The sequence below is a fragment of the Lynx rufus genome, unplaced genomic scaffold (assembly GCF_022079265.1).
Source record: "Lynx rufus isolate CCGP_SWC_20201006 ecotype Redwood Valley unplaced genomic scaffold, mLynRuf1.p SCAF_4, whole genome shotgun sequence".
NCBI lineage: Eukaryota > Metazoa > Chordata > Mammalia > Carnivora > Felidae > Lynx > Lynx rufus.
The window spans coordinates 155,047,041-155,062,247 of record NW_025814856.1 but is presented as its reverse complement, the minus strand read 5'-3'; the positions used below and the strand labels follow the sequence as shown (position 1 = coordinate 155,062,247).

The following is a 15,207-nucleotide window of genomic DNA, read 5'->3' as shown; positions in this document are numbered from 1 at the left end:
ACTGCACACTGTCAACTCCCAAGTGGTTTCACTTTAACGCAAACGTATTTTGCTTTCACTTTGATCTGTGCCTAGCAAGGAAAATTAGTGTATTTTCCTGAGAAGGAGAAGATAATGCAAGTCTTAAGTATGCTTTGTGTTCATTTTAGGTGGTTTTTTGTTGTTGTTTTTTGGGGGGTTTTTTGACAAGAGAGTGGGTGGGGGTTTTTTGTTTGTTGGGGTTTTTTTTTGTTTGTTTGTTTGACAAGAAACCACAGCCAAATTCTAATAGGATTTAAAGATAACGTGTGGCCAATAGTTGCAGAAGATCTAGAAAAGAGATTTGAGAGCTAAGCAAGCACTCCGAGGCTGTTGATGAGGGGGCTGGCATTCGACAACTGTGAGAGCTAGCAGCTCAAGGTCACGTCCAGTAAAAAAGAGTTCGGGGGTGGAGGAGGGTGAGGCCAGGCAGAGGGGCAGGGTTCACTTTTATGTCTTCATCTGGAGCCTCGGTCCTCCTTGTCCAGCTGTTTCCGGGATCAGAGCCTGGATCCTAGCAGCTCCTGGTATGCCCTCCTTGAGTGACAATGTGAGCATCCATGGATGCATCCAGAAACCCACAGTAACTGGAGACAGCAGCTTCCTAGACCAAGGCCAGTGCAGGGCACGTGCATGGTCCAGCCCCAGGCAGAGGGGCAGCACAGAACAGACGCCAGGGCCAGATGCTGCTTCCCGGCCACGCGGCCTTGGCACACTCCTGGAGCTTGCTCTTCCTGCTTCTTCCCTGGAAAGTGGGTCGGTGTTTGTCCTCCCTAGGATGGTTGTCAGGAGTACCGAATGAGTTCTTGTGCTTTACAATAGTGCCTGGCATGCGGTGACAGCTATCTATATGAGGGCTTGAGAAATAAAATTAAATTACAACTTAAAACCATGTGGAAAAGGGCTTCTGCTTTTCCACTTGTGGAATCTTACCTTATCCCTTAAACTTAGGGGAGAATGTAGGGTTTTCAGGGATATGGCATATCTTGGTCATCTTGGAACCTTCTGGATATGATTCAGAGCAGGCTCTCGACAGGTCTTTGTGGGAAGGAGAGAAGAGAGATGAGTTAGTGTGGAGGACGAGTTAAGTGTGCAGGGCACTTTAAGAAGAATCCGAGTGTCCTCTGAAAGATGGGAAAAAGACCCTCCGTGAGAAGCAGAAACCAGGGTTTGAGTCACAGTGACCAGGAAATAATTCACATGACCACTCAGCTTTTGCGTCTTTTGACCAGACACCAGATGACCATGAAGCAGAGACGGGGATTAAGTCGAAAGAAGCAAGAAAGTACATTTTCAACTGTTTAGATGATATGGCCCAGGTAAGCCCCATGGGTGAGTATGCAGTGCTACCCCTTAAAAACCAAGCACAGCAAGAGTTCTGCGTAATAGAAGATGGCGGGTAGAAATTCACATTACTCACCTGCGGTGGTTGACCTTGACCTTGAACAATGATAGGTCACTCCTAGTAAGAATAGCATTGGGTTGGTGGAACATTTTCAGAACCTTACAGCCGCCCTTTACTGGTTCCCATTTGTAAGAAAAAGGAAGGAAGGAAGGGAGGGAGAGAGGGAGGGAGGGAGGAAGGAAGGAAGGAAAGAGAGAGAGAGAGAAAGGAAGGAAGGAAGGAAGGAAGGAAGGAAGGAAGGAAGGAAGGAAGGAAGGAAGAATTCAAGATCATTAGTACATCTGAGTTTACTGCCCACAACTCAGTGTATTGGTTCCCGAGGGCTGCCCTGACAACATACTGCACGCTGGGTGGCTTCAGATAGTAGACATTTATTCTCCAACAGTTCAAGAGGCTAGAAATTTGACATTAAAGTACCACCGGGGCCATCCTCCTCTGAAAGCTCTAGAAAGAAACTGTCCCATGCCTCAGTCCTAGCGTCCGCTGGCCCCTGGCAGTCCTCAGTGTTCCCTTGATGTGTAGCTGACTGATCCCAACCTCTTCACCCTTCTTCCTATGGCCTTTATTCCTGGATTTCCTCTTGTCTCTGTGCCCAAATCTCCCTCTTCTTTCTCTTATAAAGACACCAGTCACTGGATTTGGGACTCATCCTACTCCAGCTCACCAGAGGGATCACAGGTTCTCTCACCTTTGTGCCCAGAGAAAATTCTAGAACTTCAGCTGTTTTTAGTGTAAGGACTAGTCTAAAAGCAGGGCAACCTAAAGAGTCTTTCCTGAAAGCAACGAGAAGTACAGCACTAGACCAATAAACACTAGACACACTTCTTCCTGAGGGTGAGTGGAACCAAAAATCATGATTCTGAGTAAAGGGTACTTGTCAGTTGATTAGAAGCTTAGGTTGTCTGGGAAAACTGAAATTACTTTCCATAGCATGCCTTGGAAAATAACGGAAAGCACCACACAACAGGCCTTTCAAAAACCATCCGAGGCTTACTCTTGGAAGAAGAATCCTGGGTTCAGATACCCTGCTGTCTTGGCCAGAGGTGATCCCAGTGAGCACAGGGGCTAAAACAGTTCTGGCGTTAACACAGGGCACTACCAGAGGACAGATAACACTGTAGCTGGAGGAAGAAGGTTGGCCTCTGAAGGTTAAATGCATAACCCTGTTTGCATTTCATTTTTTACTACTTGGTTGTAGTTCTTGTTTTTTCAATTGTGGTAAAATATACATAGCATAAAATTGGGGCACGTGCATGGCTCAGTCCATCAAGCTGCCAACACTTGTTCTCAGCTCAGGTCTGGAGCTCGGAGTCTTGAGTTCAAGCCCTGCCCCAGGCTCCTCGGCGGGCGTGGAGCCTACTTAAAAAAGAAAAGAAAAGAAAAACTGACCGTCTTAACCATTTTTAAGTACATAATTCAGTAGTATCAGGTATAACCCCATTGTTATACAACGAATGCCCACAAGTCTTTCCATCTTGGGATTATTTTCCGTGAGGTGTGATGCGAGGTACGTTTCAGTTTAACTGATGGAAGCAGGTACAGGGCACGTCCTGTCACTTCTGTGTATTTTCTAGAACGGGCAGCGACCTGCTCCCTCCGCCACGCATGGCCGCCCTCTGCCTTTCCTGGAGAGGAAGCAGCCACCGCCTGTGGGCAGTAACAGCCCATGGCAGTGCCTGCAGCAGGACCCGCACAGCCTTCTGGACACTGGGAAGGGGTGACAGACATGGGGATGGAGTTCCCGGCAGAGAAGAAGGGAAGCCGGGGGAGGGGCGGCCGAATGGGGTTTTGGTAACCTGTCCCTGTTTGCCTCCAGGTGAACATGACAACGGATTTGGAAGGGAGTGACATGTTGGTGGAGAAGGCAGACCGGCGGGAGTTCATCGACCTGTTAAAGAAGATGCTGACCATAGATGCTGATAAGAGAATCACTCCAATTGAAACCCTGAACCACCCCTTTGTCACCATGACGCACCTACTCGATTTTCCCCACAGCACACAGTAGGTGTCTTGCTCGATGCTTTTTACCAGGGGTCAGCAGACTTTTTCTTTAAAGCCTCAGATAGTAAATCCTTCGGGCTTTGCGGCCATATGGTCTGTGTCACAACCACTCCACTCTGCTGTTGTAGCTGACGGTAGCCGTGGACCGTACGGAAACCAATGAGGGAGGCTGCGTTTCAATAAAACGTTATTTGTAAAAGCAGGCGGCAGCCAGATTGGGTGGCCCTGAGCCACACTTTGCTCTACACCAAAGAGCAGGGAACGGGAAGCGTGGGAGAGCTCAAGGCTGGGTGAACCCTCCCCGGGGATCTGTACGTAAACGGGGTGCTCACAGTGGCGGCACCTGGGAAGCAAAGCCACTTTCAGGGCCAGAGGTCACTCCCAGAACCATTCTCGTTTGGATCCGGGTTTGTTCGTCCACTCATTCGTCCCCGCAGCGGGCTGTGTGCTGGGGTGCAGCGTAGGGCAGAGCAGTCGGGCCCCTGCCCACCGGGGCTTCCAGTCTGTAGGTGAGAGAAAGACATCACGTGGGTGATCTCCCAAGAAGCAGGCTGTTACCAGGGAAAGCGGGCTGCAGTCGGGGCCCGGCAGGGCAGCCCCCGAGGAAATGACCGCCGAACGACTAGCGACAGGTCACCAGTGAAAAGGCCGGCCAGGGGAGAAAGGGCACTGCCCGCGCAGCGACTGCCAGCACAGGGCCTGGGGCTCGGAAGGAGGGGAGGCCTCGGGACGAGCCGGGTAAGGCCCCGTGTTAAGGGTCTGGGTCTTCGCCGTAAGAGCAGCAGAAGTCACGGAGGGACTTCTAAGCAGGGGATGGCTGGTTAGAGCTGCGTTTGACAGAGACCGGCCTGCTGCTGCACCATCAGGTCAGAGAAGCCCGGGCAAAGTGCCCGTGAAGGGAGGCAACGTGAAAGCTGCTGGTGGCCTGAGAGAGCCGTTTGCGGGGAAGCAACGGCCAGTTGAGCAGGCTGCGGGACTGAGGGGAGGGGAGGGAGAAACAGGAGCGACCAGAGGGGCCCGACGGGGTTCTTCTGATACGGAGGGACCGGGGCAGTTCAGGGTGCTGGTGCAGCCCGAGGGATTGAAGAGAAGGACGCAGAGGTTTCCGAGAGGCCGGGAGGCGCCAGGATGGCAAGGCCAGCGTCACGGGGGGGGGGGGGGGGGGGGGGACGTGGGTGCTGGCCTGGCCAGCGAAGTGGATGTTCTTCAGGCAGCTCCTGTCTTCCCTTGTGGAGAGCAAGGTGGTTGGTGGCTGAAGAAATAGAGGAAAGCCCGGGTGGTCGGGGCAAGAGGTGGCCGGGCCAAGTGGACAGAGCAATAGGGGAACAGAGCGTGGCAGACGTGAATGGTGTGGAGGGTAACCGGGCCCCAGGTGACGGCAGGCGGATAGCAGGTCGCCACTCAGGGTCATCCGGGCTGGAGCTTCGCCAGGCTGTTGAGAGAACAAGACAAACTGACAGGCTTAGGATGTTGGCAAGAGAGCGGTCATTTTCCCAAATGATGGCTGTGGGAGGCTTAGCTGTGAAGGGAAAGGAAGTGAAGACAGAGGGGCCAGCGGGGCCGAGCAGGTTGATCACCTCCAAGACTGGTGACTTTAGCAACAGCCGGATGAGCCAGATGGGCCAAAGTGTGGCCAGGGGATGAGACACTTGAATTTGCAGTTTGGGGAAGTGGGGAAAGGGTGGCCAGAATTGACCACAGGCCACTGGGATAAGAAGTGAGGAGCCAGGATGTCTGACCTCTGAAGCCCTGCCTGGTGGGCAGGGAGTGGGGCAGAGGCCCCGGTGCCTGACGGGGAGAGGAGAGGCCAGGGTGGCAGAACGGAGGGAGGAGGAATTTGCAGAGGCTGTAGTAACAAAGTACGCTGAAGGCTGACCCGCTTCAACAGCAGACGTCCATGTTCTGACAGTTCTGGAAGACCAAGACCAAACACCAAGATCAAGGTGTTGGGCAGCACTGTTTCTTCTAAGGTTGCTCTGCTCAGCTTCTAGATGGCCAGCTCCTCCCTGTGTCCTCACGTGGTCCTTCTCGACACGTCTGTGTCCTAATTTCGTCCTCCTCACGGGCAATTGGATTAGGGCCCACCCTGATGGCCTCATTTTACCTCTATAAAGATCACATCTCCAAATGCAGCCACGTGCTGAAGCCCTGGGGCTTAGAACTTCAGCGGATGGATTTGGGGGCAGAGTTTACCCATATCAGAGGGTAATGAGGGATATCATTTCAGCCTCTCAACCTGGAGGCACTTGGGATGTGAAAGAACAGATAGTCCCATCCCTGGAAGTCTGCAGGGAGAAGCGGTATGCTCAAGGGAGCACCAGATTTTAGATGGGGTTAGGAGGAAACAGAAATACGTGAAGAGGCTGAACATGAGAGACCTTGGCACATCCTGGCTGTTCCTGCCACGGCCAGAGTCTGATTGGGCTGAGTCTCAGGCTGGACTTGACCTTATCTGGTCTGCAGAAAATGAGTGGGTGGTACCCTAATTACCTCCTCTGATTTCAGTTCTGGTCCTTATCAGTTGATGTTGAGCAAGTCAGATCACATGGCAACAACCACCAATGTCCAGTTCAGAGCAGGAAGTTGGACCCCTCCCTCGCAAACTCTCATTACAGGATTTGTCCAATTTTGGGGTGGTAGGGGTAAGTCAAGGAGTCAGTCTGCGCCACTGAAGGAAGGCAGACTCGGTGATTTTCTGGATAGGACTCCCATGAGATCAGTCTTCTTATATTCAAGGGTGAAATGGGACAATTGTGAACCAGCTATAGTAGATGTGGGAGATGGAGTGGTGCTCTCCAGACAGCTCCCAGTTAGCCCTCTGCACTGTCAATGAGACAGTCATCTGCACAATGTCAGGGCCGTAGCTGAATGACCTCAGGGTCCTGCCTAGCTCTGAATTCTGTTAAGGAAGCAGCAATAGAATGCTTCACTGTACTTGGTGAAGACCAAGCATGGAGACCACGAGCATGAGCCTCAAATTCAGAATTTGGTGTAGATCCAAGAGAATCACTGGCAATTTAGAATTCAGAAAACGGGCCCCAGAAGGAAAGACAGGTCTTTAAGCACACCTAGGCTTCCCTGAGAGTAGGCGTAACCCCTAAGGGTCCCTAGAACGGGGGCTGGGAAGACCATGAGAACAACAGGGCGAGAAGAATGCTCCAGCCCCCACTCCTTCCGAAGACCCCCACCCTTGGAGCTGGGCCAGAGCTGCCCGACATATAGATTAACAGGTGAAACAGACCCCACTCCTTTCTCCACACCAGGATTCTAGTGCACAAATTCCTTAAAAGCCATTCTGACAGAATTAACCCAGGGTGTAAGTGTTTGCTCTTCCTGAAACTCAAAACTCAGACCATTTTAATTAGAAAATTCTGCGTCTAAAAGCTTTGGGTTGAATTGTCACAAAACCATATAATGCTTTAAATACATTCCAAAAAGCATACAAAATGCATCGCTTTATTCCTTCAGCTTCCGCGTGAAAGCACTTGGCAGTTTGCTTGGCACTTAGTACATGCCCAAAACTGTCGGTGTTACCAGCATTATAAGTAGTATGTTTTGGCTATTCGTTACCATAGAATATGTTTTCCTTTTTCTCCAGGGTGATCAGTCGGTAAGTGTTTATTTCGTGTGCACTGTGTGGCCATTTTAAGTAGTCATGAGCTCAGAAAGGATTCTTCGGGCATGTCTAAGTTCGGAATGCCTGTCATGGAAAGGACGTTTCGGGATAGCCCTCAGGCACCTGCTTGGCCCAAATTATAGCACACCCATAGCACACATGCGTAATCTCAAAGGAGTAGAAAACTAATATTTTATTTATATTCAGTTATTACATTATTTATAATCAGTATCAGTACTTAAAATTGAAATCTAAATGTGTTTTACTATCCTGAATGTTAGCATTTGAGGAAAAGTAAGTTTAATTAGAAAACAGAAGCGGGGCACCCGGGTGGCTCAGTCGGTTGAGCGTCCGACTTCGGCTCAGGTCATGATCTCACAGCTTGTAGGTTCGAGCCCCGCATCGGGCTCTGTGCTGACAGCTCAGGGCCTGGAGCCTGCTTCGGATTCTGTGTCCCCCTCTCTCTCTGCCCCTAACTCACTCGCATTCTGTCTCTGTCTCTCTCAAAAATAAATAAACGCTAAAAAAAAAAAAAAAAAAAAAAAAAATTAAAAAAAGAAAACAGAAGCGAATGAGAAACAGTGTATAAATTCTGAAGGACACTTCATGGTGGATTTTCAAGAACTCCGTGGTTGAGGCCGCTGTGGCTTTCCTTTTCCTTCATGCTGGTGTCAGCTGCATTTTTAGACTTGACTTTCATAACTAGGGTTCTGTTTTGATTCACAAATGGAGGAAGAAAAAGAGGGAGAGAACTTCTATTTCGTGTAACTCGGCAAGAACGAGGAGAGCAAAAGGGAGGATGAAGGAGGTTAAAGAGGATGTGTGTGTACACACGAAGATGGCTAGTAATTAGCTGTTCGCCTTGGCAGATTCCCGACCTGTCCTCCCTAAAACTTAACACCTTTGACTCGTAAACAGGGACAACTATCCTGTCTCCCTCCTGCGGGTGTTGTAGGACTGAGTGAAAGAGTGCTTGCAAGCAACTGCCACACTTCTCAATAAGTGTTAACCACTATTATCCGTTATTACTGGTATTACTGTTGCCATTACTGCACTGGAACACGTGCAGTTCCAGTGGGGACAAAGAGTGCCAACTGGGCCCGGATACGGGTTTGGCTGGCTCCTCAGCTGTCCCCTAGATGGCGCTGGTGCCCCAGAAGCACAAGGAGTCCGTCGTCTTTGGTAAGGTGGAGGCGGGAAGCTGCTGTTTAATGTTCCCAGAGTAAACCATAAACCACCCCGAACGCTGAGAATGATCAGTGAAGTTGGTCCAGCAGATCAGCGATATGAGGAAATGCAGCGAGAGCCATCAAGTCTGTTGTGCTATGGAGAACCTTTGCCCATCCTGGGGGAAATTCATCTGAATAAAACTGACTTGAGCAAGTGCAGGCTTCGCATGAGAAATCCAGGAAATTTAGACCTAAAGTTAAGTTTCCCAGTGGTCTTGTTTACTAGATTAACTGTTCTCTCCCTTTCTCTCTGTCTTTTCCCCCCTTATACTGCGTTACCCTCTTCTCTTTCCCTTATGCCTCTGTCTTTTGCATGAACAGCGTCAAATCATGTTTCCAGAACATGGAGATTTGCAAGCGTCGGGTGAATATGTATGACACCGTGAACCAGAGCAAGACCCCTTTCATCACGCACGTGGCCCCCAGCACGTCCACCAACCTGACCATGACTTTCAACAACCAGCTGAACACTGTCCACAACCAGGTGAATGGGGAGCGAAGGGGAAGGTGGGCAAGGCTGACTGTGCATCAGGAATTGTATTTTCCCACCAAACCTAGTCAGGAGGCCAAATTCCTCCAGTATCATATAGAAGAGACAATATGCACAAAATTCCTCTCCTGTCATGTTTAAGAAAGTGTTTGCTTCCACGGTTATTTCCTTTGAGAGACCCAGGGACCCTGTAAAGGTACTCTTTCTCAGATAGTACCTCTTAGTGTTTCCCTTGGTCCTGAGGTGGGAATAACATAAAGTCTCCTGCTATAATCCGTTTATGCCTGACACGTGCCTGGTAAAGAATTCTAGCACTGGAAGGGACACTGGCGGTCACCCCATTCAGGTCTCTCCCCCTTGTCCCCACACTGCTGGGTCCACATGATCTCCTTTCAGGACAGATAAAAGCTGTCCTTTCTCCAAGTCACAGGGAAAATCAATTCATCAGTCTGTCACCAGAATCCCAGCAGCTGGAATCAGAAGGGACCAGGAGAGTAAGGCTTTTTTCTCACAGATACCCAACTTTTTGAAAAAATTAGCAGAACCCCGCACTTAACATGCTGTTTAAAATAGGGGTAACATACTTACCGGAAATACTTACTGGTTGAATAATTTCCAAATCCTAGTCTGGGCTGCCTCTGCTATTTAAGACACTTTTACTTTGATTCCCAAATTCCAGTCTTATCACTTCCCCCAAAGAACTAACTGCCCCTAGATTTTTCCAGCCTTGGTATCAGTCTGCAGTGGCCACAACACTCCCGTGTGTGTGTGTGTGTGTGTGTGTGTGTGTGTGTGTGTGTTCTAGAGGAGGAGAGGAGTGTGTATATGTTCTAATCCCGAAGTATGAATACCTCCGCCTGGCCATCCACTCACTTCTCTGTCACTGAAGAGGCACCGACCCCAGCTTCCAGCCTCTCCTCCCTCACGTCCCCCCTCTCTTAGGCATCCCTCTCTCCCCCACCTAAACTCCAGGAGAGGCCACGTGGAATGTGCCATCCTCGGGACCACTGGTGTCCTTAAAGCTCTCCTTAGAGAGAAGAGCTTGTGCTCTCTAGGACCTGGAGTCCAAAGAAACAAACAGTCCCTCCCCGTGCCTGGCCCTGCACTCAGGCTAAGGTGTCCACAGCCAGACATATGCGCGCCTTGACAAAATACCACCACAGTTTTGTCCTTCAGCACCAGAACCCCATCACGTCAGCTGGCAGTTGGGTTAATATTATAAAGAAGTTCATCTAAATTGACGGTGTCAGGGAGGGTTTCAGTGTGGAGCACACGGGCCCCAGGTGAGGCCTTGAAGCAAGCACAGAGGCTTGGAGAGAATGTGCTGGAAGGATTTATGTGAGTCTGCAGGGCCTGTGCTCTCCGGCTGGTGCCATGAGCACAGAAAGCAGAGGGAGGTAAATTTGGAAGGGAAGGTTGGCCAAACCATGGGTAAGGAGTGCCAGACCCAAACGCGCGTATAGTGTTTATTAGACAGTAATTGGAGATTTGAGGGCAGAGGTGACAACATGCACAAAGTAGTCTTTTGGAAAGAATGTTCTAGCCTCAGTGCCCAAGAAAAACTGGAAGGGAGAAAGCAGAGGCCAGAACTTCACTGAACAGAACCCAGCCACCAGGGGAGAAACCCTGAGAGTCAGGTTCCAGGGATGATTGGAAGAAGGCAGGCGTAGGGGAGACAGAAGAGTCGAGGACCCGCGTGGGGACCTGGAGGGTGCCGGTCCCCAAAGAGGGAAGCTCGGGGCATAAGCCGGCAGTGGGAAATGGGGACAGGGCGAGGCTCCAGGAGAGGTTCTCTGGGCAGAGAACAGAGAGGAAACAGTAAGAGAACACAGACGCCGGCCTACACATGGCGCGCACAGCCCAGAGGCCCAAAACCCACTCTTTGTGGCAATTTGTATTCTAAAACCCAAACGTGTGTGCTCCATAATTTAGTGATTACTTTCAAGCAAATTAATTTGCTTAACACTAAAATTGGGCATAAAACCTAGGTACAAAAAAAAAAAAAACAAAAAAACACATAAACTGAGTAGCCTTTGTATCAAATTTGACATGTGTACGTACCCTTCTTAAAACTCTACTTCTGTACTTGTCCAGGATGCCTTGTGGCTCTTTCCTCCTCGTCCATAACCTCTAGTGGCAAAACCTGTGTTAGGCAATGTTGAATTCGATGACCCGGGTAACCTCCACCTGTCTTGCTGCAGGATCCGTGTGAAGAAGCTAGAAAATTCCCAATTTAGAACTGATTTTCCTTCTGTGGCCTTGCTTTCCATGGAAGTTCGTTCTCAAGTGAGGTCTCTTTCCGAAAGAGGCAGGAGAGAGCACATGATTTCAGAATCCATTTAACCCTCTCCATTTAAGTTCCCCTGAGCCGTCGGCGTCTTTCCTCTCTGGCCTCCAGCCTACGAAGCCGAGCCAGCGTAAGAAGGCCCCAAACTCCAATGAGAAACCCCAGGATCGGTGTGTCCCTCTCCCTGGCTGGCTGTTAATGTAGCGCGTTTATTTGCAGTAACCTGTTCCGCAGCCATCTGAGGGTATCTGTGAACAGTGCTCGCCTCAGACCTGAGCGGGGAAGGCCCCCTTCCGAGGCCCACTTCAGCCTCCCCCCATGTCAGTGTGCTTCCGTGCCAAGCTCTGGGTACCCAGGACGCTGTGCCCGCAGAGGACTCCTCCTGGCTCTGCCTCCCAAGTGTGGACAGCACCGCAGGCCCCAGGGAAGGGGGGGTGTGTGGACAGAGCTTAGAGGTGTGGGCTGGCAGGCCCATATACGTGCACCGAGAGCCCCCCACGTCATGGGACACAGCTGGGTCAGGAAGAGAAGGCAGTCAGGGGGTGAGCTCTCCCCACCGTCACCGTGTTCCAGTGCAGCAGCCAAGGGATCCAAGAGTCCTAAACTCAAACCCGGCCTTCCAGGTTGTTGGAAGGTGGAAGGGCAGAACATGAACGGTTTCTGGCCTGATTTTTAACTTTGCAGTTTGTAGACTTACGGCACGCAAGCAAGCTTCCGTTTGCACTCTGGTCCAGGCCCCACACAGGTTAGGCATTGGCCCGAGTATAAGCACCAAAGGGGATGCTGAGGTGAATGTGGCTGCAGGTGCCTGCTTTTCCCTGAGCCTTCAACTGTGTTTCCACTCCCCTCTGTTTTTGCTTTTTTGGCTCTTGGTTTTTGTTTATTTGTTTACTCCTCTTTGAGTTCATTTATTTGATTTAGACTCGCGTCTCCCAACATGCCACGTCCCTCATTTTTTATTTTTGTTTATTTTTTGTTCAATCCCCATCATTCCTTTAGGCTCCCACCTCCACCAGTGCCACTATTTCCTTAGCCAATCCCGAAGTCTCCATACTAAACTACCAATCTGCACTCTACCAGCCCTCAGCGGCGTCCATGGCTGCAGTGGCCCAGCGGAGCCTGCCCCTGCAGACGGGAACAGCCCAGATCTGTGCCCGGCCTGACCCCTTCCAGCAAGCTCTCATCGTGTGTCCGCCCGGCTTCCAAGGTAAGGCTGAGCAGACCCGGCCCTTCACCTGCTCCTTCCTGTTCCGCCTCCAGGGAACCGGCGCCCACGCCTTTCTTTCACGCCCACCTCCCTGGACTAAGGCTGAGGCCAAGGCCCTCTTCATTTCCAAGAGAACACTGGCATTGCTGAACGTCAGGGCCCCTCTCCTACTCTGGCCAGCCTAGAAACAATAGGACTTAGGCTTCAGCACCAAGTTGTTTTTCTCCCCACCTGCTGGTGTTTTTGTCCCAGGCCAGCTGTCTGTAAATACCCACGTTGTCTGTGTTCTTCTTGTTAGGCTGATGTCAGCTTGTATTTCCTCCAGTGAAATGTCCTCGGGGCTTGCCACTCTCTGACAGCCAACTGGGTCCAGTTTTCACGAAGAATGTGAATCTGTCCAAAAAGGACCTCCCACGCCTGTCCCCCAAATGATTCTTTAGCCATGCACCTCAACACTCTTCTCCTGAAAGTTCTAAGAACCAGCCAGGGTTGACTGTGTACGAGGTCTCGGGGTCTACGGAAAGCTCCGTATCTGTTCCCAAATGTGACACCCTGTGGCTTGAGCCTGTGTGTGGATGCTCAGTTCCAGACAGAGAGCTTCCAGTGGATTCACAGGCTATTCCCCGACACCCCTGCTTTGACATACACCAGCGTATTTTCATGTCAGAAGCTGTCTTTCTGGTGTAATTTGTCAGCATAACTGTTCCATCTTTGGCTTTACAGACTCCTTAATTTGGCCTCCTAGTCTCCGAAAACATTCCAAGTTGGTTTCTGTGGCTTTAACATTTTTAAGTTGGAAACTGAAGGGGAGACTTGCAAAGGACCAGGTGATACCTGGCGGGGACTGGTGCGAAGGGGAGATGGGAGCAGACGCAGCTGGCTAGGAAGGTTCTCCGCGTCCGGCTGTTTCCAGCCGCTCACCAACCCCTTTCTCCCTTGCCGCTGTCCGGAACAGGGCTGCAGGCCTCTCCCTCTAAGCACGCTGGCTATTCCGTGCGAATGGAGAATGCGGTTCCCCTCGTCACTCAAGCCCCGGGAGCACAGCCCCTTCAGATCCAACCAGGTCTGCTGGCCCAGGTAATTCCTTCTTTATTATTACTGGTATTGCCATTATCCCTGTTAATGTTGTTCACAAAAGAGATGTATCTCTGCTAATTCCCTCCGTGGTAATGAGTTAGGTGCTTGGACTCATTAGAAGATACCAGTAATATTCTGAATGGTCCCTCAGTGAATCACCTCCCTACGTTATCTTGCTTATAATTCCAAGAAGAAATTTAGACATAGGGAGAGTCTGGGGAAATTATTATTAACTCTTGTGGCTTTATAATGCAAATGAATATGGAAGACATAGGTTTTAATCCTAACTCTACTAATAACTGTGTGACCTCAGGCAAGTCAGTTAACATTTCTTTGCCTCAAATTTCTTTCTTACCAGATAGAAATGATTTTTTTTTTTTAGAGCCAAAAGGAGCCTTGGAGATGTATCTCCTTACTTTATAGGGAGTTGCAAAACCAGGATCACAGAAGCTGTGAGCTGGAACCTTCCTTATCTGTTCACAGCGTTACTCCAATGGTAGAGGGGGAGCACAAGAGGTGAAAGTGGTTGGAAATGCGTAAAGCGTTGTGGAAGTGTAAGGTAACGTAGGGATGCAGTGATAACAGTAATCGATCCTTAATGACACTTGAACAAATACATCATCATTATGCCAGACACTCTGTAACTGTTTAATTGATTTAATCCCCACAACAGCACGATAAGTAAGGCATTTGTCTCCGGTTGACAAATACGGAGAGCAGGCACAATCAGTGGCTCAGAGTCCCCCAGCAAATAGGTGCCAGAACCAGGACACGAACCCTGGAGGTCGGATGCTGGCATCTGTATTTAGCCACCGTGCCACATTGCCCCCATACTTTCATTTCTATCACTGGGCGTCAAGGACAGCTTAACCTACATGTTGTCCGTTTAGAAGCACGTTTATTTTTAAATAAGGTAGGTTCCCAAAGCCTTCTCTCAGAGTGTTCCTACGGACACTTGACTTACGGTATCTTTTGTTGAATAGAAGTTTTTGGTTTGGGGGCACCTGGGTGGCTCAGTCGGTGAAGCCTCTGACTTGTTGGTTTCGGCTCAGTTTGTGACCTCACGGTTCATGAGTTCAAGCCCCACATCAGGCTCTGCGCTGACAGCACAGAGCCTGCTTGGGATTCTCTCTCTCCCTCTCTCTGCCTCTCTCTCCCCTGCTCACTCAGACGCACTCTCTCTCTCTCTCTCAAAATAAATAAACTTTATTTTTTAAAAAAAGAAGTTTTGGGGGTGCCTGGGTGGCTCAGTCTGTTGCATCAGACTTCAGTTCAGGTCATGGTCTCACAGTTGGTGAGTTTAAGCCCCACAACCGGTTCGCTGCTATCAGGGTGGAGCCCATTTCAGATCCTCTGCCCACCTCTCTCTCTCTCTCTCTCTCTCTCTGCCCCTCCCCCGCTCATTTTCTCTCTCTTTCTCTCTCAAAAATAAATAAACATTTAAAAATTCTATTTTAAAGGGGTGCCTTGGGCGCCTGGGTGGCTCATTTGGTTGAGCATCCGACTTCGGCTCAGGTCATGATCTCGCAGTCTGTGACTTCGAGCCCCACGTCGGGCTCTGTGCTGACAGCTCAGAGCCTGGAGCCTGCTTTGGATTCTGTGTCTCCCTCTCTCTCTGCCCCTCCCCTGCTCATGCTCTGTCTCTCTCTCTCTGTCAAAAATAAAAATAAACATTAAAGTGGTGCCTGGGTGGCTCAGTCGGGTAAGCATCCAACTTCGGTTCAGGTCATGATCTTACAGTTTGTGGGTTCGAGCCCCGCGTCAGGCTCTGTGCTGACAGCTCAGAGCCTGGAGCCTGCTTTGGATTCTGTGTCTCCCTCTCTCTCTGTCCCTCTCCTGCTTATGCTCTGTCTCTCAAAAATAAATGAACATTTTAA

General features: G+C 50.1%; 1 protein-coding gene across 3 annotated transcripts in view; it reads left to right on the top strand.

The window, feature by feature from the left end:
- HIPK2 (homeodomain interacting protein kinase 2) overlaps window positions 1–15,207 on the top strand; it is a 177,921-nt gene that overhangs the window by 126,697 nt on the left and 36,017 nt on the right. For 2 of the 3 annotated variants that reach the window (XM_047095654.1, XM_047095655.1), the window contains exons 5-9: window positions 1,251–1,337; window positions 3,240–3,424; window positions 8,591–8,753; window positions 12,046–12,253; window positions 13,209–13,330. In XM_047095654.1, the coding sequence (XP_046951610.1) occupies window positions 1,251–1,337; window positions 3,240–3,424; window positions 8,591–8,753; window positions 12,046–12,253; window positions 13,209–13,330 (765 nt within the window). The remainder of the gene's footprint in view (window positions 1–1,250; window positions 1,338–3,239; window positions 3,425–8,590; window positions 8,754–12,045; window positions 12,254–13,208; window positions 13,331–15,207) is intronic. The other variant, XM_047095656.1, reaches the window with a different exon arrangement.